Source organism: Diadema antillarum, unplaced genomic scaffold (assembly GCF_040938485.1).
Source record: "Diadema antillarum isolate AM-2024a unplaced genomic scaffold, OU_Dant_1.0 seq00001241_RagTag, whole genome shotgun sequence".
Lineage (NCBI taxonomy): Eukaryota > Metazoa > Echinodermata > Echinoidea > Diadematoida > Diadematidae > Diadema > Diadema antillarum.
In genome coordinates, this window is record NW_027272028.1 from 13,501 (window position 1) to 38,538 (window position 25,038).

A 25,038-nucleotide genomic window follows, 5' to 3' on the forward strand; every position below is an offset into this window, starting at 1 on the left:
CTTGCGAAATGCAGTGAGGAACCCTGGAATAATTTACGGAGTTTGGCATCCTTCATTTGCATACAATTCATCTAAACTGGTCTCTGGCACTGTGTGACAATTCACTTCACATTGTGTATATACTCCATCATTTAATGCACCATCAAATCAATCTCATCCTTTGAACTGAGACTCTTTCTTTGTCAATGTTGGCTGGAAAGATGCATTCAAAGATGATTACCTGGAAATTTCACACAAATATCTGACATTCTTAGCAAGTAATTTCTCATTCCTTATATCTCATCCATAATGCAATGCCAAAACTCAGCTGAATTAGCAATCTCTGCCTTTTCACATTATAAGTCAACTTAATAGGAAATCAGTATTTGACATTTTTATGAGGTTGCCGTGGTGATTGGTCGCATACGTTCTCATCTGCATTTCATTCTGCATCCTTATTGCCAATAATGAAGTGCATTATCATTCCTGTTATCAAAACCTCTGGTACAAAATGTAACTAGCGCTTACTCATTCATATGAAATGTTACTAGCGCTTACTCATTCATACGAATTGTTGCCACATACATAGCACTTAACTAACACGTCACAAAATAAGCAAGGAAACAATATGACAGTGTGACATACCAGGATATTCTTCACACAACTGATCTTCTTTGCACCGAATAGCGTTATACTAAGTTGGCTCACTTCACCAATTCTTGAGTGTTGATGGCAGTCTCAAGTTCAGTTTGTATTTCAGACTATAATTTAATTGCATGCTCAGATGAACGCAGTGGGGGTGCTTTAATAATCTAGCAGACAGACAGACAGAGAGACAGACAGACAGAGAGACACAGACGCACAGACACACGCAAGTGAAAGCTGATATCAGGGCCACCAATCTCTGCATGTTAACTATTAGTTGAACAGCAAAAATATATATTGATTTTGAGGATGAACATTATATTTTGGTGAAAAACAACTGGGAAAATACTGAGCATGCTAAATCAAATCTCAAAATGACATTTTTCATCCCAAAAATATTATTTCTCATTTCTAAATCTGAGAAAAAAAAACCAACATACACACATATTATCATCACATGAAATTATCTGTTGGAAGCTCTACAATTTTTCTATTTCTCTTTTTTCTTTTGGTAGGAGGGGAAAGGATTGACTTCCCATACCAGCAGGGATTTTCTTTAGAGGGATGGTATAGCTTTGGTTGAGACTTGGCCTCAGGTTTCAAGCTTTTTTTGATGAAATAGTGAGAAATTTCTAATGGAATATGTAAGAGTTCATGTAATCCCAAGAGGAATTGAACGTTTATCTGATGAAACTTAGTTTTGAAATGGCTGAAATATCAAACAAAAGAAAAAAGAAGAAAAAAAAGAGATCCTAATGAAAGGTGGGAACCACCTTTTATTATGATAACTTGTTTTACTTTACTCTTGGGTATCTCAGCCATTTCAAAACTGAATTTCATCAAATAAAGTTTGAAGTCCTCTTAGAATGGTATGCTCTGTAACATTTCATAAGTGGCTTCTTACAATGTAGTATCTCAAAAAAAGTTAAAACCCGAATCCCCTTCTCAAGCAAAACTAAACCATCCGTTTACTTTGCAAGGACATCCATGAACACATGAAGGGGACATCATAATTTTTTCCCCCATGAACAAAAACAAAACAAATCAAAAAACAAGTACATGCTGCCAATGTTTCTCTAAACTCACCACATGGAAGTACACTTGGACCAGAATTAACAGACAGACCCACTGACACTCTGCTAAACTTCTTTCTGCACTGAATACTGGACTCACCTGAAGACCACGAAAGCAAGTACACCCAGTGTGACGGCCAGTAGAACCAGGAGGGCAAAGACCACGCCTATGACACGCCCAGCATCCTCCCTGGGGTTTATTGTGGCTCCAGGGCCAGGATTAGGATCAAGGGTTGCAGCTGTTTTGTTGTTGTTGTTGTTTTTTTTTTATATCAAGGAGAAAATCAAGTAGAAAGAAAATCAATAAGAAAATACGGAAATACACATCATATATCTAGAGTTTAAGTCTTTAAAGGTCACAGGTGATACTTAAGAAAGACAAAAACAGTAGGACTACTACACATCGTACATAAAAAATATGCATCAATTTGTCACAGGCACATCTGAAGAGATGCTCCTTCATGTTCTTATTGGGAAAGTGAAAATTAGTCAAATTGTATACTCGGGTATTTTCATGTTCATGTTACAACATACAATCCTCTGATAAGTTAATACATTCGTAAATTTGGATGAAGCCAGTCAACAAAATTAATTCTCATCCCCATTAGATAAAGGGAAATAACATCGCTTCACATACACACTATTGTGGTGTTGTAAAGACCGAAAAAGAAAGACAGCTACTCCTTATATGTCATACACTGGCAACAGAAACCAATTCTCAAAGGCTTGAAAGAAAGAAAAAACAAACACTAGAGACAGAAGAATAAACTAAACTCAGGGAGCATGACTACATAAAAAAGTAGAGAGTCATAAGGAGGGGTGTGAGATGAACGCATTCACTGTATGGAACTTTAAGCATTGCTATACACATTGTAGTACATAAGTTTGGAGATTAAGATGATAGATCTTGACCTTTGACCTCCACAAATGACCTTTGACCTCTTGCACGGAAAATTTGCTTCTTACTCTCATTTCATTCTTTCTACCAGAGAATATTTTCACTGGACATATCTGGCAGGTGTTATGGCTGGAAATATCACATTTTGAGTCAGAGTTCAATGATCTCTGCTGGCCTTGAGGTCTGACCTTTTACCTCTGCTATGCAGTTACAAACTGTTTTTTTTATCATTTTCTTCCTGTAACCACTCCAGAGCAAGAGACAGATCTCATTGAATAACATATGGGCACTCTTTTACAATCTTACCTGGATACCAGCAGTAACTAACATTTTGTTATTGATAAAAAGATAAAGTACGAGAAACAGAGAGACAGAGACAAACAGATAGATAGAGATGAAGAGAGAGAGAGAGAGAGAGATCATGTGTGTTTGTGTAAAGTTGCAAATTATACCAACTTTCATTGTATAATTTGCAATAATCAAAAGTGCAGAGTTTGTGCGCACAGAACTTGGATGACAGCCAATATCAGTGGAAATGTCGCCCCCTTGTGGCAAGCACTATAAACCTGAAGAGGATATATCCATAGCCCAAATTTGAGTGGTATCTTGAAACATGTAGAAGGAAGAGAGGATTGGCCAAAGTATAAAAGCTAGGGAAAGACTGCAAAGAAGACGAGCTGTCTAACTTAAAGGCAGGGTGATTTTTGGAAGAAATGGAGATAGGAAATTGATAGGATGTATAGGGAAAGCGGTTAGCAAGGAGGAGGAACAGGGCAGTTTCCAGCGTTACACAGGAAAGGATCATACTTACGGACATACGACACCCGAAACCTCTGCGGGTAGGACGCCTCCCCGAGGAGCAGCCCGCGGCCGGGGAACGTGCTCATGGTGGACGCCCTCACGGTCAGCTCGTAGATGCCGTCCACCACGAGGTTGCGGAGGACGTGGCTGGTGTTGTACTCCTGCATCTCGTAGGCATAGTCGGTGTTGTTCACCTCGCGGTAGAAGATGGTATAACTGTCGATGGAGTTGTAGAAGATGAGCGGCTCCATCCAGGTGATGCGTGCGGTGTTCGGGGCAACGATCTTGACGGTGATGTTGCGGGGTGGACCAGGAGCTGAGGGACAAGGATTAGGAGGGGAGGAAAAAAAATAAAGCCATTGATTTCAATTACATTCCAATTACAAGGAGGCATCCAGTAAATGAAGAGTTTTGAAATCATAAGTGATATCATCATAAAATCCTGAGTACATGAGGCTGTTTGCCGCTGTGGTCAAACTACATGGAAATACCAGGCACTGAACTACAATATATGCAACCTTACTATTTTACACACAGCCTTTGTCACTAAAAATGGGTGTTCATTTGTGTCTGTGCCGTCTACTACAGACATATTCAGATAAAACTCTGAATACTTTAGGCACATCAACCACCACAACCACAGTAGAAGTATGTTGCTGGTGACTTGTACACATGCTATATTAGACTGGGGATATGTTCTTTCACTTTACTCACATCAATAGAATAGTTGACATACGATTCATATGACATCCTTTTGCATACATTTGTACATGACACGAATGTTGTCTGTGCTGCCATGTTCTCTTTAAAATGAAAATGTGCATGGGATTTTTTTTTTTGTACAGCAGCTCTGATTCCATCGGAAGTGCCAAACTTTTGCATTCAGGATCTACACACAGACAATAAAATTTGTGTAAAACCCTGCAAAACCACTGTAGCAGGGAACTCACTGGACATGATAACATATTACTGCATATGGCATTTATTTTACATGGTTTTTAATTTTTGTAAATTTTGCGAGTCACGTGATATTCATGAATTTATAACAACATGCAAAAACATAAATTCTGATCCAGAGATGAATGCAACATGTACAGTGTAGCATACATTTCTCAGTTCATTAACTGTACTCCACAATTGCGAATATAACCATGTGCAAAATTGTCAGAAAGTCCCGATCCATTTGATTCACTATTATGGCATATACAGTATATTGATCAGAACAGGTGAGGAGTGAGGATCACAAGGAAGAAAGGAGGGGGGGGGGGGACATTTTCATGTACAGGTTTAATACCCTTATAGCTGACAGCAACCTGACATTTTCTCACTTTAATAAAGCCAGAGGGGGAAACTGGGAATGCAAAACAAAAGAACACATAGATAACTTTGAATGCCAAGGTTCCCATCTGTGATATACCGTACACCCGTCCAATCAAAACGCTCACCGCATAATTTCCCTCACGACTAAAGTCATTACTTACAGCCATACATCACTTCCTACACAAGTTTTGCAAGACTTAGACCTGTCAAAACATCATCTATATCGTAGTGCGATACTTTGAATAATACCGCCATTAAGAAAAAAATAATAATAATTGCATCTATTCATCAATCATCCTGGTACAGATGACACAATGACTGAAAAAAAAATATTTCTTTAAATGCCTCTGCCTTTCTTTGCATTAAAAAAAAAAGATGTGTATCCAGTTTCAACACTTGACAAGCCATTAAGAACAACTTGAAATTATCTTCATGTTATTACTACCTTCCTAGAGTTACACACGTCCATTATCTTGTCACAGATTAATGGATTACAAATTACCCTCCATTAATTCATTTGATCTCACACTGGAGACCATGACCTCTTGTGCAGTATATATGACAATTCAATAGATCGACAACTAGCGACCATTGTAAGGGTTTCTGTGCTCAGTTCTGAATAGTCTGTACCTTCTGAAAGTGCTGGGGCAATGTTCAGACACACCCAAGAAAGTGGATCAGGTGTTAAGTCACATGCTATGCATATGATTTACAAATTTGCCTCTAGATGCAAACTATTGGAGTATTACATGTGAGAGCCACAAGACTACATTGTGTTTAGAATGGAATGATATCGTTACCAGCAATGTACATGTAATAGTATACAAATAATGCAAAGGTGGGGTGCATTTGTAGAGATGCAGTGCACTCAAGGATGCAACATCCACAAGACATAGTCAAGTGCATGTTGCACAACATTGTGATTACCGGAGAATGTGCTGCATCTCCACTAACATCAAAACCTGAAACTTGTGCATTATTTGTTTTATAAAAGAGATCTATGAACTATGATATCACCTAGTAAAACTTTGTACTGCAATACCATGGGGCTACATTTTGATTGGTTGTACCATAAAGACATCCGTGTGAATCAAAGCAATTATTTGGGTTTGTGCTGCACACAGCAAACACTGCACAGAGCAATCAGCAATTTGCAATGGGATTACATGCAGCAATGAGCTTATGCCGTTTTGCTGCTCACTTTTTGCACTCCAGTGCATTGGAGGAAAAAATAAAGAGAGCACATAACTCATTTCAAGGCTTCTGATTAGCTCCATTCTTAATCCCATCTTATAATCAATAATCAGTAAAAATATTAATTATCATTAAGTTATGCATACAAAAAATGATAAGAACAAAGAAAACAGTGTGATTTCATTATCTTTGCACCTGCATCTTATACAAGTCACATAAACTTCCCAAGATAAACAAAAATACTACTACTACTACAATTGTACTAGTGGTAGAAGTAGCAGTAAGAGTAGTATCGTCATCATTATTCCCATTACCTTTATCATATTTACAGTTGTTTTTCAACTAGTGCTTTTATATCATGACACATTACTCAAAGGAATCTACCAAACAGAAGTAAGGTGTGCAAAAAAGTGTAAAGTGGATGGTGAGTCTCTGTAACATTAGACAAAAATCACTTTCACACAGCACTTCAAAGAAAAAAAAAAGAGAAAAGGAGCAGATATCAGTTAGACTAGAAATATAACAATATCTGAGAATCTCACATACTCTGTTTCTCGCACCTTAGCCGGTGATAGGACATTTACTGTGTCTGCTTCAAAGCACTGGAACAATTTACACAGTCTCCATCAGTCAGTGTGTTCAAAAAAGCCTTGAAAACACATCTTTTCAGTAGCAACTAGTTCGTAGCTGTAACATTTATCCATTATTTTACATACTGTCGTACATGTTTTGAATTGATTGTAAGCGCTTTGGGCCTTGTGGGAAAAGCGCACTATAAATAATAGTAATAATAATAATAATAATAATCTACGAGAGAACACTCACCAACAGAAGTCTCAAATTACGAAGATCCCAATCATGAAGAAATACCCTTATGAAAAGCCACAATGTTTGATTTGAGTGGAAAAAAAAAAGGAGAATTCTATTTTCCTGAAGTTACACTCAATGAACTTTCCGGAAGCAAAAACACCAGCACAAAACGATTCACGAAGAGCTGGGAGGAACACGAGCCAGGCAAACAGCCAATCACAGGCACAAGATGATTCAAGAAAGCTCCAAAGTCATATCATGCGGGTTTACATCAACTTAAGAATCCTGTGGGATGCAAAGTGACATTTGGCTCCAGCGAAATGTCTCTCTGCTCATCCTTCCTCAGTGTCACGGCTTGATCTGGGGAGTTAGAACAGGTGCCTTAGTCTTCTTAAAAGGAGCAAGGGATGAGGAGGAGGAGTACAAGGCAAGGCGTGAAACTCTCACACCTTCATCCAGGCAGGTACATTGACCCCATTTCATCAGCCCTCCTGACTGGCAGGAAATGGGTTGCTAATAGTCTCCCCTCAGACTTAGTGGAGCCAAATCAAGCTAACTAACCCCCCCCCCTTTTTTTTCTTCCTAAGTGCAACAACAAGTGGATATCCAGTCAGTGTCCCCTGGAGAAACATGGGTGCAGATTCCAGGAAAACACTGCCTGTCAGCAATGTGCGATAGACAATTCGACTACTGTAAGAGTGGCAGTTTTTATGGTGTGGAAATTTTGGTAATTAAGTAATTTTCAGTCATGAATATCTTGATTCCAAGTATCAAAAACACTAGAAATCCATCTCATTCAGCTGAGCATGAACAACTACTGACGCAAAAATATCTATTTAACTTTCTTTGTGTTTGTTAACCCGTTGAGGACGAGTCCCGAGTATACTCGGGCAAGTGTCTATGGGAAATGCATGTTGTAGCAAAATTAGCCTGTCCTCAACGGGTTAATACCCATTAAGCATAAACTTCAAACACAAAAGATTCCTTTGACAGTCACAGAGACTTTTATTATGATCACTTTGTTTTACTTTGTTTTTGGATGTCTCAGCCATTCCAAAATCAATTTTCATCAAATAAACTTTGAATTCCTCTTAGAATGGTAAGCTCTGTATTATTTCATAAGTGGTTTCTTCGCTTTTTTGCAAAATATTAAAAGCCCAATCCTCATCTCCACCAATGCTATACTATCAGTTTGATATACCGTATATAAATAAACGACAAAAAATGTATGCTCAAACCATCGTTTTGATATACAAAGTTTATTCCTATGATGTTTGAATGCATGGGCATTTAGACACATAAAAATATCCTACAATTGTATATCCCCATTATACTCTCTAGACTGAAAAGTGAGAAGGGGAGACTGGTCCTGTACACCTTAGCTAGGTGCCTAGACTCTGTATGTTTTCTGCTAATTGACAAGTCCTGGGGGCCAATCAAATTGGTCCAGTATTCCCTGTCAGCCAGTAGACTCCACAGTGGGACAGGCCTGGGGAAATTTGGAAGGAGACACTCTACAATCCATTTAGCTCAGCTGCTAATCCAATTTTGAATGCTTTGTTGTCATCACATGAGGGAAGAGGGACTAGGCATATAATATGGCCAAATTTTTTGCAGCCATGCATTTGTGTAATTGCTCTTTACAGCTTGCTTTTGTTTTGATCATACAAGAGAAGGAGTTAATGCAGACATGTGACTCGTAGGGAACTGGGAACTTTCATTAGTGCATGATGCCGCAGACAATTATAATTCACATGCTGAAAGACTTTGTCAGGAATCGGTCTCCCTTGACTATTATCACTTTTCCACTCCAAGATCTAATAAGCAATCACGATTCATTAAAGAACACACTACAACTGTATATATACCACAATTCATTTCTCCACCTGCTGAAACTGGATTTCTGTGCGCACAGAAACTGAACTGGTCATTTGGAGCACCAAAACTTTTGTTGACCATCAGGCTGTCTGGACGTAAGTGATCGTGAGGTTGCGACTTTTGAGATCGGGACCTGGTCCCACATGTAGGAGGGGGTTGCTCCATGTCACAACCGATGCTCCATCCTGCTCTAGTCCACTTTCAGCTACAATTACTGATTGCCTTTTTAGTGGGAAGGGTGTTAAGGGGTTAATCTCTAATAAATGGGCTAACATCCAAGTTGTCCAGGAGAACCAAGTATTCTCCACTCACATCATGCTACAGAAACCAGAACAAGATCTGGGGTAATGGGCTATATGGGAGCTCTACAATTCTAAACTAAAACTCTGCCCATGGAGAATTTGTCATTATGACTATGATTTCCTGGCCCCCTACCATATTTCTTCCTTCATTTTGTTTTCTTTTCACAATCTGATATCATATTTCATCAAGTGCTTGACAGGATCACTTCTTAGTCCTAATCAGTATCAACAAGGGAAAAAAAATTAGTTCTCACTATGGATGCACTGTTTGCTATAGCTGAATGCTAGAGCAATTTCTTCACCCACAGGCACAGATATGTCGACAAAATAATTGTTAATGAAAAGAGATTACCTAATCCCCTAATCCTTAAGTGTCACTATGACCTTCTGGTTTGAGTAGGGCACATTGCTACACTTAGTGGGCTTGCTAATCTACAACCATGTCAAGTATGTATGAGTTTTAACTGAATGCTGACAAAACAAGATTTGCAATCTACTTACAGCTAAGTGTCTGTGCACATATGGAGTTAAAAATCTTACGATGCATCATAATAACAAACAGACCCCATGGAATAATATCAAGTTACAATATGTAGCTCACACGTCAAAGTGATACTAAATCATAGTGCCTTCACCGACAGTTCTGCAGATCATTAACAGTCATTAACATGTCAGGTTGCCAAACATATCCTACATGTTTGGGGGGAAAAAAAATAAAATCCACAGATGAAGCGTTAATAGTCTCTCTATCTTCATACATCTCGGGCAATCATACTCAATACCAATCTGTATCATATGGAATTATCATTTGATCATACCCTCACAGGTTTGAGAAAATTCTGGCAGTACACCTTGAGTCAGGATTATGCATAACATTTAAGTTTATTCATAAATGCAATTGTACTTTATACTAACATAAAAGGATGTTAAAAGGGGAGGGAGGGCGATGCAAGATTTGACTCTTCTGCTTATGACATCAATGAATCTGGACAGGTGTGAATTTTGACGGCTCATAAAAGAGCTTGCAAGAGCATGCTGCATAAGGAAATCACTATGAATACATTGACCAAATGAATTAATTATGAATGGCTACCCATCAAAGACAGTTTGATGTAAGATTTGATTATGACTGCTTTGATCGCAAAAGGGCTTGCCCAAAATAATCCCTACTCAAGACCAGTAGCCATAATAACTGCCACCTCAGAATCCAGTGTGATAAATGACTGCATTAAATTTCTTGCCTGACACTTCTGTTTGACAAACTGTTGCTGCATCAAAAGCACTAAATTTTATCACTCGCATGGCACTACTTCACGATGTCATTGTTATGACATAACTAAAATTATCACTGAAGGTGATTAATACCCCCACCCCTGGTGTTGCTTTATAGTACGTGATGTCATGAGGGCAATGACGTTAATACCAAATTTGTGCACTTGTCGAATTGGAAACAGAATAATTTTAGTTTACTGTACAATTACAGAGTTGACACCGAGTATTAAACTTACAGCAAATGGAAACATGCTTTCACCCAGCATCACTACACTTAAAGACCATCATTCACACCAAATTTGACCTTCATAGCTTGAATGGTTTATTTTGATACAAAAATGAGTGGTTACCATGGCAACACATTTTCCTTAAACTAACACGTTGGTGTCTTGCAAAACTACACTTTTAGATCATGATACATACTAAATTTGACTTTGATTGCTTGAATGATGGAAAAGTTATTCGATCTGCAAGGTTTTGGTAAAATCGTGGCAACCATGGCAACGGTTTGTGTGACAAACACAAAAATTATGTGTTTCACATCTATACCTCAGGGCCATAATGCCTGTACCAAATTTGGTTTCAATTGCTTACAAACTGTGGAAGAAGTTCACTCCACAGGATTTAAAAAAACAAACAAACATGCGGTTACCATGGCAACGCATTGTCAGATACAAATACAAAGGACATTTTGCAAAACTACACTTAAAGAGCATCATACACACCAAATTTCACCTTCATAGATTAAATGGTTCAATTTGATACAAAAATGAGTGGTTACCATGGCAAAACATTTTTCTTATATTAACACATTGGTGTCTTGCATAACTACACCTCCCGATCATCATACATACTAAATTTGACCTTAATTGCTTGAATGATGTAGAAGTTATTCAATCCACAAGGTTTTGGTAAAATTATGGTTACCATGGCAACGCTTTGTCCGACAAACACAAAAATTATGTGTTCCTCATCTATGCTTCAAGGCCATAATGCCTACCAAATTTGATTTCAATTGCTTCAAAGCTGTGGAAGTTGTTCACTTCACAAGATTTCGAAGACAACATGCGGTTACCATGGCAACGCTTTGTCAAGTACAAACACAAAGAGTGTCTTGCATAACTACACCTATAGATCATCATACATCTTGTAGATACCAATTTTGAAATTGATTGCTTAAATACTATGGAAGTTATTCAATCCACAAGGTTTTGGTAAAATTATGGTTACCATGGCAACACACTGTCCGACAAACACAAAAACATGTCTTGCACATCTATACCTCAATATCATCATTTACCCTAAGTTTCATTTAGATTGCTTCAAAGTTGTAGGAGGAGTTCGCGACATAAAATTTTGCAACAGACCGACCGACCGACCTCCCGCCCGACCGCCCGCGCGACCAACATCACGGTGATTCCTATATACCCCCTTCACACTAAGTGTGGCAGGGGTATAATGACATGTCTTTTATGTCAAAATATGCATGGTTTTAATTCATCTTGGCATGAACCCCCATACCCACCCCACTAATTACCTCCACCAAGGGAGGAGGTTATGTTTTCGTTACCATTGGTTTGTGTGTTCGTTCGTTCGTTCGTTCGTTCGTTCGTTAGTTAGTTTGTCCGTGTGCAAAATAACTCAAAAAGTAGTTAACAGATTGGAATGAAACTTGCAGGAAAGGTTGAGAATGACACGAGTAACAAACGATTAATTTTTGGTAATGATCCGATAATTTTTGGGAATTTATGAGGGATTTTTGATGTTTTGGCAGGTAGGGTCAATGAACTTGGGAGTTCAGGCTCCGTGTATTTGAGGTCTGCCTGCGTGCACTAAAGTGCGTGCTCTAGTTTCTGCTGGGGCGAGGTGCGCCGTGCAGCTGAGGGCTTATGACGTAACAAAGGCTTCTATATTGGGAAATCAGTCGACTTTCAGCACCGATGCTGTGTGTACGTATGATATCTCTATGGAAGAACAAGATCAGTATGGTGGTGGAAATAAGTTGCATGCTTGGTGGAGGTCTGCGCTCTCAGAGTGCTTTTCTAGTTTCTTTTGTGTTTACTTCAAGAGACAATGAAGTAAAACTTGAATTGGCAGAAAAGAGAACTGTCACAGAAGTATATACTCCCTAAAGCAAATTGTCTGTTTATGTTGACTAATGAGAGTGAAACTGCTGCATCTATTCATGGACATTTGTAAAATAATCAGTGCTGTCCTCGCGTGCTCGTTAATAATGTTCCCATGTGGATATACAGACTTGCACGCTGAATCTTCTCGTCTCAACCGATTCCTCTGTGTCAACGACACAGAAACAAGTATCACTTCAACCCTTTATAGATCAGCACCTTGAGGCTCCTTGCATCGCCAACCCTGCTCTACCTATGGAGGAAGTACCAGCTTTTACACTATTTTATACAAGTTTAGACAAATAGATGGTGTATTTACAGAGATTACTGTATACATCAAAAAATGTCTTTTGAATATCTGGAGCTGTTTTATTCTCACAAATTTGAGTATCAACTGATATTTTGCAACATTAACAATTTGACCTCCCCCCCCCCCTAAAAATATATATATATATATATATATATATATTGATATGACAAAATTGTATTAATCATCTCTAAATGTGCAAAAATTTAAACACCATAAAAATTTCTAGTTGTACAGAAGTGTGGTACAGAGGAATGACATTAACCTGGCAAAAAAAAAAAAACAGAGAAAAAGAATAAAATAACATATACAACCCATACACACACACACACACACACACACACACACACACACACTTTTTTTTGTTTTTCAACGATGTTTATTCTGTTCCATTCAAAGTAATAGAAAAAAAATAACAATTTTCATTTGCTACAATTGAAATGACGAAAATATACATTTGTGATCATAATAGCAAATTTGCTATTGCTGTACATAATGACATAACAAAAATTACATTTTCATGAACAATTATCAATTTACATACAGTCACTTCCCCTATGCTCTCAAAAAAATTGCTTAAATTTAACAGTGGTAATTCAATTCTTCTAGCATTAATCTTAATAATCATCCAAATGAATTATGCAGCAAAATTATACAGTAATAAATAATGGAACCATATTATTTATCAACCAATACCCGCCCACCTACTAACTCATATCCCTTACTGAGTCCCTATGACCACCCCCACCAGTTCCCTCCCTTCCTGTTTCCTCCCCCCACCCCTATCTGTACACATGCAACACACAAACACACACAGACACACCCATACACACACATACACATGCACCTAATTTGGTTAACTGCTCTTGCCTACACATCACAATATAGTAAATATAGTTATATAATCAGCCCGCCAACAGGCTGACAGGAACGCATGGGAAAGGAGGGGGAGAAAATACAAAACAACACAAGAGAAAAAAAAAAAAAAGAAGAAGAACAAGAAGAGGAGGAGGAATGAAGGAAAGGGAAAAACAATGAAGAAAAGAAAGAGTGGAATACTATGGAAACATTACTATTTTCATAAAAGTCACAGACGTTGCACGTAGCTTCAGACTGGTTTATTCAACGAAGTCTCAAAATATTCCCATTTTTGTAAATGTACATGTAGCTTCCCAGCCTTGGTCGCCAGGATTTTTTCCTCATTTATTAATTCAACAATAATCTTTTGCATCTTTTCTCCAGTGGGTAACTTATTTCCCGTTCTAGATTTAAAAATGATGTATTTTGTTAAGATAATCAAAGTATTTACACATTTTGATCTATTTGAATAACCAGAAATTCCCCCAAATATATCTCTCCAATTCATATTCCTTAACTCATTTATATCAAAATAATTAATTATGAATTCCCATAACGGTTTCACTTTAACACAGTGTAAAAATAAATGCAGATAAGTTTCAGGCTCATGTTGGCAGAAGGAACAAAGGAACACACACATACACACACACACACACACACACACACACACACACACAAACACACACCCACATACAAGGGTGATCATTGGCTGTTGGGTGCCAAAGGGTTACAGTCCTGTCCAGAAGAGTACAAAGTTTCATCTTGGATGATTTACAACCTCTCCAACAGACCTGCAGAAGCAGGGAGTGCATGCAGCTACAAATGTGTAGCTGCTAAGTAGATTACTGGCCTGAAACTTGCACTGGTCATAAATCTATCACAAATCACAAACTTTCATAAACACTTACGCTTGGTTTATATGTCATATAAGTGACCAAGTCTTGAGTGATTATCTCTATGCAAAAGGAAGCAACAACAATTTAAAAACAAAATCATTTGAGACAAACTAAACAATGTCTTGGTATGGATGTGTAGGATGGTTCTAGGGCAATTACTCCCTGAACAATTATCCCAAACCCTTCCCCTGACCCCAACCCTAATCCTAATCCTAAACCTCATCCTAACCATAACCCAAACTCTAACCCTAAACCTAATCTTTATCATAACCTTATCCCTACAATGTACCTAGTATTTAGTGGGGGGGGGGGGGGGGCAATTGCCCTGATTGTTTCAATCTACTGTACCATAATCTAAAATGATGCTCCAGAATATACGCAAAAAAAAAGCCTCTATTTTTTTATGTGCCATAATACAAAATGATGTTAAAGCATATATAAGTTTTATGTATTAAAGATATTAATACTACAGATCAATACACAGTGATTCAGATGCACAAGACTGATGTGACATATATCCACATGGAATACCAATACTACGATTCTCTTATCTGGATGGGTGGGGGAGGGGGTGGTTATCCATTATTCCAGAATAGGGAAATATAGGAGATAGAAGAGAAGGAGGTGGGGGTCTTTGAAAAACATAAGGAAGCATGTTCAGTCACAAGCCTGTGATGTTACCAAGGGGAAACATCCAGGGCATTATATATCCCAACCAGAGGGAAGAGGTCTGGAGACTAGACATCAAGTGTCTGACACCTTTGGCCTGGCTCCGCTCTCCCCCCCCCCCCCCCCCACCCCCTACCCCCCAAAAAACGATGACATTGAATAGTGCGTCATTTGTAGGAAGCACTGCATTACATAGTGACATAGTGGATTAGTTCTCTTGCCACTTGCTATTGTATTGTCTGAATCTCACAACCGGAAATACAATGCACCTCACACTTCAACCTCTTGCGGCTTGAATTTTGTATATGATACTAATCCACAGGGGAGGAATGATATTTCTAAAAAGACAGGGAAAACAAGTTTTAAGGTCAACTCAGTAGTTGTGATTGATGGTGATGAATGCCTCTGGAAAAGTGTTCCATGGGAAGAAAAAAAAGCACCTCCTCTTCAATTTTCAGTTTGGATGATTTTGAAACATGGGGATCAAGAAGCTGTTCATATTTGCAAAAACAAAAACAAGACATTCCCTTATTCGCACTTTGTCTTTGGAAAGAAATATGAAAGCACAAAAAACACAGGCGCACAATTTTTTGGAAAAAAAAAAATTCTCATCTTTGAGAGGAAATTTAAATAAGACGAATAATTAAATGGTACAGTATCCCATGAGCCCATAACTTTAAGAAAATTCTCATAAGATGATAAGGGAACCATAAAATGAGACCTCTAAGTTTGTGTCTGACTTTACTAAGTTCATTACAGTCCACTTGGTGCAGAATTAAACTTTTAAGGAATACTTGTGATATGCTGCTTTACATGAAAACAGATTTAGGAAAATTTGGGAAAACGATCTGACACATAAAAGAAATTTATGAATTGTAAAAGTTTAGAGAGTGTCAATGGTAAGACGAATTGGCAGCTCTATGTGATACTGGTATTAAGCAGCTCTCCATTAGGTTTGTACACAAATATTTACCAATTTTCATTCCCCCCCCCCCCAAAAAAAAAAAAAAAAAAACATCTAAAAAACATCAAAAAAAAAAATTAAAGAGTGTCCTCCATGCATCTTCCTCAGGCATTCGTTGGTCTGTTTCTCTGATTCTTCTACGTTCATACCAAGCAATACAACACTAGGCTGGACTTGCCCTTTAAGCTTGATAGGGTCGCACTGTGCTGTACACTCTGTACGTGGTATGAGTGCACTTGGCAACAAGGAATTATTATAGGTTCCAAGAATTTCAGATGCAGTTCTCGTTATTGCTGTTGTTGTGACTCCTGCTTGCGTTGTCAACAACAGTTATCAAGAATGAATTCCAAAGTTGTGGGATCAGTCAATGAGTAAGAAGCTTTGAGTCATTTTTCTACACACATGATCACCTCACAAAATGATTCATTCCTTCAAAACCACTTGGAAAATAACATTTCTGTCATATAAGAACCACAAAACAATAATTACTTAGACATGTGCTTTACATCAGCAAACCTCAACAAACAGTTTACACGCAGACACGTGCAATGTGCTTCATTCTCATATATCTTCAATGATTACTGTTCTGGAGGATGTGGTTTAACAAAATATACAAACAGGATTTTTTACATGCATTATTTGACCAAAGTTTCTATTAAAACAGAAAAAAAAAACCTAACAAAAATCAAAGCTGAATGGTTTCACATGCTGCCATTGTCTCTGATGTTGTGTCAAATTAAAGTTATGAAAAACCCACTGGGTACCATCTTAATTGGTTATTGAATGTTTGGACACATAGAGAAAGTCGGTAAAAGACCGACTTTACCGTACTTGCTTTTACTGAGAGCAATGTTAGAATAATAAATGTAACACTCTGACAACATAATGATATGGTCTTTGTGATTTAGGGTAGCCTCTTCAGTATTGCCACTACTCTACCACAGAGCCCAGCCATTATCATTACCCTGGTGTTGCCAGGTACCCATTTGTACACCTGGATCAAATGGGATATGGGGGGTAAAACATCCTGTCCAAGGACAAGCTAACTTGACAAGATTTGAACCTCCAAGTGAAAGTCAGAGTCTTATCCACTGTGCCCCCATTAATAAAATAATCCATTTTGGATACATATATACTAGCACATCCTCACAAATATCTTGATCATGGCAGCATTTTTTTTTTCTTCAAACTTGTAGATGCTCAAGAGTTTCCTCATCCATTTGCACACCATGAAAATCGCTTATCATTGCAAAGTTTAAAGCTTTTGACATTGAGCAAACAAACTGTTAAACGGTGTCTTCAAGAAAACTAATTTTTAAACACATCTGTGACTCCAAGTGGTCATCGTGCAAATGAATTGAAGACTACACATAATACATACACCACATCCAATGATTCATCTCCAAACAGCTGAACCCAGAAATGCTGTGAAAGGAAACGCCAAGTGGTGGCACAGCGCCCTCTTTGTCCAAAAGACATATAGTCTGGGGCTATGATCATATTCATTATTTTACTACAAACAGTGGTTGCACTGCACAAAACTGATCAAAACAGCTGAACCTGAAACTGCAGTGAAGGAAAGCACTGGTTAGTGGTATGGCGCCCTCTCTGTCCATAGGCATACTTTGCAACAGACAGTGGTTGCACTGCTCAAAATTGGTCTCAACAGCTGAACCTGGAACTCAGCAAGGGGAGTACCGATTAGTAGAATGGCGCCCTCTTTGTTTAAATGCATAAAGTCAGATATTGACTATATTCACTTGCAACAGAAAGTGGTTACACTTCACAAAATTGGTAACTAGAAAAGTACTCAGAGAACACAGACTTCCGCCAAGCCAGCAACTCATGTCCACCCTCACACGCTTGCAATTTCCCAATATAGAAGCCTTTTGTTTACGTCATTACAGGGCACCTTGCCCTAGCAGAGATTGAGCACATGCTTTAGTACGCGTATGTAAACCTCCAGTACGCACAGCTTGAATCCCAAGTTCGTTGACCTTATATGCCAAAAGATTAAAAAATCCTTTAAATATTAATAAAAATCACTGATCACTACCAAAATTGAATGAAGTGTTCTTTGTGTCAATGTCGACTTTTTATGCACGTTCCATTTTAATCCGTACACAACTTTTTGAGTTATTTTGCAAACAGACAAACCAACGCCGATGATCACTAAACCTCCTGCCCTGGCAGAGGAAATAACAGCTAAACTCATAAGATCTCACACCTGGGAATAATTCTCCATAAACACACGTTAAAAAAAACTTAATAAAATCATATAAAAGACACATAAGATTCAGTGTCTGTGGTGTGTTATACCTAGGCAACAAACTTATTCTACTCCAGTCCTGAAATTTGGCAGGGGATTTTTCTACTCAAACTCTGCTCAAAAGTCCTTAAAGAACGACTACGGCTCAAAACTTCACGTTTTCTAATTTCACACTGAAGCAAATATAGTCCCCCTAAATACAAAAGAGAGAGTGTTCTACCTCCAAATGGGGTGTATTATTAGGGTCTACCCTCATCAACAATACCTGTTGTTAGTTTTTAACAGGCTTGTGTGACTTTTTTTTTTCCAGATTTATTTTGGTATCTTTATTACAAAAAGTGATGTTGGTTGGGCTGGTGCACGTTATTTGAAGGTTGAACAGTGATCAGTGGCATGGCACCCTCTTTGTTCAAAGGCATATACACTGTACATGTAGTCTCGGAATTTGACAATGTTCACTTACCACACTGTACATACAGAATGATGGTGAAAAATTAGTGCATTCTCACTACACATGATCATTCTGATAGGATTATCCTGTGCCTAAGGCTGTCCAGAAAAAAAAAAAAAATAAAAAAAAATAAAATAAAATAAATATATATATATATATATATATATATATATATATATATATATATATGAAAATATAATGTTTTCATTGTTTGCTCTATTTCAATGCAGAAATATTGGGCATTGCTGAGGTTGATAACATGACTCGTTGAAAGTACACAAATACCACTATCTGCCAAGTTTGGTGAAAATTCAACATGGGTTTTTCAAGAAGAAGGTGAAAATGTAACAAGTTTACACAGGACGCATGAAATACGATGCACGAAGAATAATGAATGATTGCACAAGCTCACCTCAGCCTTTGGCTCAGGACTGGTGAGTTTAAGAAAAAAAAATAAAAAATCCAACAATGCATATTTTCTCCCTACCTGTTACATCAGTTTTCTCGACAAGCTCTGTGCTGGTGGTACCCTCTCCAGCACTGGTGGAGGCAGAAACCTTGATCTTATACTGCGTGAAAATTTCTGCAGGAGGATATACAAGTGACACATAACATGGCTTAATCAAGATTTTATTGTAAATGCATATTATCAACAATATGATGGTATTAAATGCATAAGAAATAGCTGTCCTGTTCAAGCACTCAGACAGATTCATATGAAGCATGATTTCAAGAACTGTTACCTAGTGTCATTATTGCTATTACTATAGAAACACTGCGAGACAGATAAGCATATGCAGATTGACAGACAGATAAAAGGATAGATAGACAGACAGATAGATAGATGCATGCAGATGGATAGACAAATAGATAGATAGATATATAGATAAGATAGATAGATAGATAGACAAATAGATAGATAGATATATAGATAAGATAGATAGATAGATAGACAGACAGACAGACAGACAGACAGACAGGCAGACAGATTGAGATTTATATATGGTCGGCACAAAGAGAGTCAGACATAAAACCATAATGAATGAATAATTGATTGATGAATGCTGATTAGATTAATGTTTGAGATAGATCAAAAAAAGAAAATGGGGAATTAACGAACAAAAAAAAAAAGAGAAGTGGGCAGGAAAAAAAAAGGTAATATAAAAACCAGAAATTTTCGTGTGCGTGAAACTTTTGCAAATTTTTCAAGGAGCTGAGATTTGAGAAGGGAAAATGTACGCGGAAGTTCTTGTTTACACAAAGCACTGAATGCCAATGGCGATTCACAAAAGTTTCATGCCATGAAAAAGGCTGTGAGCTCCAATTCGCGAAAGTTTCACGCCGTGAATATTTCTGGGTTCTACAGTCTACAACCTTACTGCTATGCAGAAGGACAGGTGTAATGACAGCCAATAGACTAGGCTGAGATAGGATATGAGTCTGGAGGCAAGCACAAATGGTATACCTACCCAGGGCTGTGAAGAGATGGTGCTGTTGGAAGACTTTGAACCTTCTCCACGAGGACGCCCCCTGGCGCTTGATGTAGGCGTAGTAGAACACGATCTTGCCATTCTCCTGGTTGGGCTTGTTCCAGAACACCTGGAGGCTGGTCGGGTTCTTACCCACGAGGGTTACACCATGGGGAGGACCGGGGGCTGAATATAAGACAGGAGGTATAAACAGTACAAGGGGGATTAAACTCTATTCATCAACAGTTTCCAACTGAATTGAATTGAATTGAGCTGAAAATTTCATTGTCCACAAATACAATTTAAGACTGTAAAAATATGCTTTTCACCAGTGATAGTATACACAAGAAATATTTATACACAAATAACAATTGTTCAAAGAATATCATATACATTAAACACACTGCAGAGAACATCTGACAAACAAAATATCTTTTACCATAATTGTTACAGAAAATGATAAATAATAATCATATCGTAATATTCAAAATGCACCTTGCATATTATCTAACTGGATTGGGTAATTTAAAGAAATTCCATGATCATAATATCAAAATAAAAAAATCAGCCTTCAAAAAATAATCCTCCTCTTATCAGCAGCACTCTCATGGTATACACAGTCATTCTTTGGAATAATTCACTAAACAACTATATATAAAAATCTCAATACATTCATTTTCATCATATTGTTTGTTTGTCTGTTGTTTTTTATGGGGGTTACATTTAGGGAAACACACAGTGTGCAGGGTAGAAATAAATTTCACATTTAAAAAGAGCAAGGTCAAAAGTCTCAACAGAGGTGTTAAGTTATACAACACATTTCACACACTGGGATTTACACTGTGATTGAAATTAAAATTATTACTGAATTAATGTCATTACTAGCCAAATTTTGAAAGAAAGTTCGTGGATTAAATCATACACTGTTCATTTCAGGGATGACTATGCAACTAGCCCTTCAATAGTTTTCAAAGGTCAAGACAACAAAAGCACAAGAATCAATACAAATCATTGTATATTGCTTATATCAGATGAAAAGAACATTGACATTAGTGACATAAATGAGTAAATGAGTAAATGACAAAATTTCCTCCTTTTGACTTTACCTAGCATTAAAAACTCATGCTGTTTTGTTTGAAACAGCCATGTATACACAGAGAAGACCTTTCCAGTCACACAAACACTCTACATAAGCAGAAAGGAAAGCCTGTCTGCTGCCACCTCTTGGTCAATAAGAGAGACAGAATCTGTGGTACTGTGGAATACTCAGTGTGCTCTATCAATCACATAACCACAGATAGGCCAACTGGGCCATACAATTGCATGCTAGAACTGCTAAATTGCAAAATGAAGTAAACAGTCAGTGGCAGAGGCTCCAACAAACCAAATTATACTCATATGATGTGATTATTTTATCAAGAGTTCATTTGTTTCCTTCCAAAAAAAAAAAAAAACACTATTATACATAAAATTAAAAAGATATATTCTAGTTGCCAGAAAACCAATTGCCATTAACACCTGACCAATTTATCATTAGTTTACCTTTTTTCCTTAACCCAATTATAAGGGAAAAATAACCAAAAGGAAAAAAAAAAACAGCTGAAAACTATATTTCAGTCCAAAATCATGTGAAAAGGCATCTTCTACGTATGCGAGTATCAAAAAAAAAAAAAAAAAAAGAAAAAGGAAAACATGTACACTGATCTAAGTTGGATATACAATAATTTAGTATACTTCAACATTATCTGCAGTTGGGAAAAAGAAAAAAAAAAACCAACAACAGCAGCAACCATAAGCGCTAGTTAGCCAGGCACATATCTACACTGGTGAATTGTTGACAAACATTGTCTACAGCTAGATGTAGTCTTACACTGAATTATTTCTCATCCACATGACATGGAATACACACAAATATTTTAAAAAAATGACTGTTACATAGCTGTACGTGTACTTATTGACCTTTTAAAAGCTATATTCTGAAAGTCTGTAACAATTTAATCACCCTAAACCAAACAAAACAATTTGCAGAGCTGTAAACCTCCACAAAACTAAAAACAAAACAAAACAAATCAACAAAACCACACATTCTGATATAATTTCCATGTCATTTTTTAAGTGTATTCTGCAGGCAAAATACACATACGGTGGCAAAATATTGATATGGTACAAGCAAAGTATATATACTATGCCACATATACTTGAAGACTAGTGAAATTATTTAAAAAAACAATTTTTTTTTCTTTTGGATGCAAAACAAAACAAACTTTATACTAAAAATGGTTAAACAAAAACAACTAGTTGGCAGCTTTACCTTTCACCCTTAAAAGCCTACAGATGTGATAAATATCAATCATAGGCACAAAAAGTACCATCCCTCCCCCCTAAAAAAGAAAGAAAGAAAATGAATAAAGACAATCCCTCTTGTCAACGACAAACACATTTTACCCTGCCGTTATTCAAAATAACCTAACAGCAAAGATACATGTATAGCTAGATTTCACAGGAAATGGTCTAATGACTTCAATTGTCCCCTTTCCCTTTCCCTACCCCCCCCCCCCCTCAACTTCAGACTGATATCAGAACAGCAAAATGTGGCCAGAAAGATCATTCAATTTGGCTCTGTTTCCCATCAAATCTTGTACGCGAAGAAAAAGCAGCCACAAATGGTGTGGATATTTACCGGTATTTGGTAAACTGATACAAATGTGGGATAGGAGTACTAGTGAAAAATCATCCATAATTTACAGCTGTGGTTTACAATGTACATTGATGGAGACCATAATAACTGAAAGTGCAATCCACTCTAGATTCCTGTTGTCTGTGAAGAATTGAATGAAAATATGAGTGGATAAATTTGAGTGAAACCATAAACAAACAGAATGACAGGAAATCCATTACATTAGGATGTGAAGTAAGGAAGTTATGTGACTGAAGAGCATTGTTTTGTTTTGGTTTTCTTTTAATGAAATAGTACCATTAGTCACAACTACACACACAAATTTCATGAGGTGATGATTTTATTGCCTTACAAGGCTCTCATTGATGTACACATTTCATTTTTCCCAGAAATTACAGAAGTCAAAAAGGGACTAACTTACAAGCATCCATAGCATCAATGTATTGCAGTGTCGTTATTACTTGCAAAACTGTACAATGGTCATTCTTGAGTAATTGTAACTTTGACCAAAAAAAAAAAAAAAAAAAAAAATCAGTATAAATACAAATGGAATAGCTGCGATGAGATGATATCATCTTTTTATCTCATTTGCATGTAATATGATGGCAACTAATGTCACTGTTTAATAAAACTAAAGCTTGAAATTTCCACTCACCACATTTTTAAATTTTGGTGTCTTAATTTTAATGAAACTTTACCATTCTGTGTTTGATTATCGCCAATAAATTATTGCTGATCAAACATTCATGAGTGCATCAGTTCATGAGAGAACCAGGATATTTTATAACTGTAAAAAATATGGGAAAACAATAGAAACAAGCAAAATAAAAACACACTTTTGTTAATGCTTAGTAAAACAATAATGGCAGACTCAAAAAGGTCAAAGATGCAGAGTGACATCTTAGGAAACACAAGTATATAATCATCACTTATATTGTTCTTGATATATTCTTCCTTCATGCTGTTTCCCTATTTCTAATTCTTTTTCCCTCTCTCTCTCTCTATTGATTGATCTACATGTATCTCTCTATCTAACCATCCATGTGTGTATGTTTACATCAATGTCTCTATATATCTGTCCTTCTATCTTTCTTTCCATCACACTAGTCAGAATACCAACATCAAACCATCTTTCTCTCTCACTGAGCTGTTGCAGTTTGAGAGGGGGAATGACGGGTGAATGCTGCCAGGGATTAACCGGGCAGCTACTCTGAATGAATGACATCCGACGTGGATAGAGCAAACCTCTGCAGCATGTCGCCATGACAACCATGACAGACGCGAAGCAGCTGCTCAGAGATCGCAGCCTGGTTTTAGGAGACATGACACGGACCACATAAGCCACAGCAGGCACAAGTCGGGCCCCCCATCACATCTATTATATAAATCCCTTCCGGCACCTATTCACATCGATTTGTTACTACCTCTACTTAAAGGGTTATGCACAGCAGTACTTCCTCTCAGAGCCAGGAGCAAGTCAGCCCCCATCTAATCTATCATATAAATCACTTCCGGCACCTATTCACATCCATTTGTTACTACAATGTTCTTCTACTTAAAGGGATATTAACAGCAGTTGCTTACTCTCAGAGCAGCCCTAGTCACATCTACTATATAAACCCCTTCTACCACATATTCACACTGATTTGTTACTACCTCCACTTAAAAGGGACATGCACTGCAATGCTTACTCTCAGAGCAGAAGCATGTTGGCCCTGATCACATTTACTATGTAAATCTCTTCCTGAACCTATTCACACTGATTTGTTACCTTCTCTTCTTACAGAGATATGCAAGAGTGCTTAATTGCAAGGCTTGTCAGGGGCTCTTTCTCTAAAGTTTTGCCAAAAAGAGCTTATACAATGATTTTTGTGTGTGTGTTTGTTTTAAACTCCATGGTGGATATATCATAACAATCAACTATGATCATAGTGATACATCTTACTGCAGAATATCAGCTTGTCCAGTATAAACAAAATGGTTCCAAAGTAATTATGTTCTGTAAACTCATTTGCACATACAAAATGCCATATGTCTTTTATGATTGTGTATTACAAAAAGCAAAGAGCCTTTTGTTTTGTTGTCTTTTTTTTTTTTGGTGGTGGTGGTAGTAGTGGTGGTTTCCTCCACAAAATTATCAGAACTATGAGGTAACTTTCATATCCAATCTGGTGCCAAAA

At 37.4% G+C, this 25,038-nt stretch overlaps 1 protein-coding gene across 1 annotated transcript; it reads right to left on the bottom strand.

Moving 5' to 3' along the window:
* Positions 1-1,793: 1,793 nt before the first annotated feature.
* On the bottom strand, positions 1,794-24,182 carry LOC139745215 (tyrosine-protein phosphatase 99A-like). Its single transcript, XM_071655619.1, has 5 exons — positions 24,104-24,182; positions 20,182-20,367; positions 19,200-19,295; positions 3,407-3,712; positions 1,794-1,936 (listed from the first exon to the last, which is right to left on the bottom strand). The coding sequence occupies exons 1-5, from the start codon at positions 24,180-24,182 to the stop codon at positions 1,794-1,796; spliced, it is 810 nt and encodes a 269-aa protein (XP_071511720.1).
* Positions 24,183-25,038: the final 856 nt, after the last annotated feature.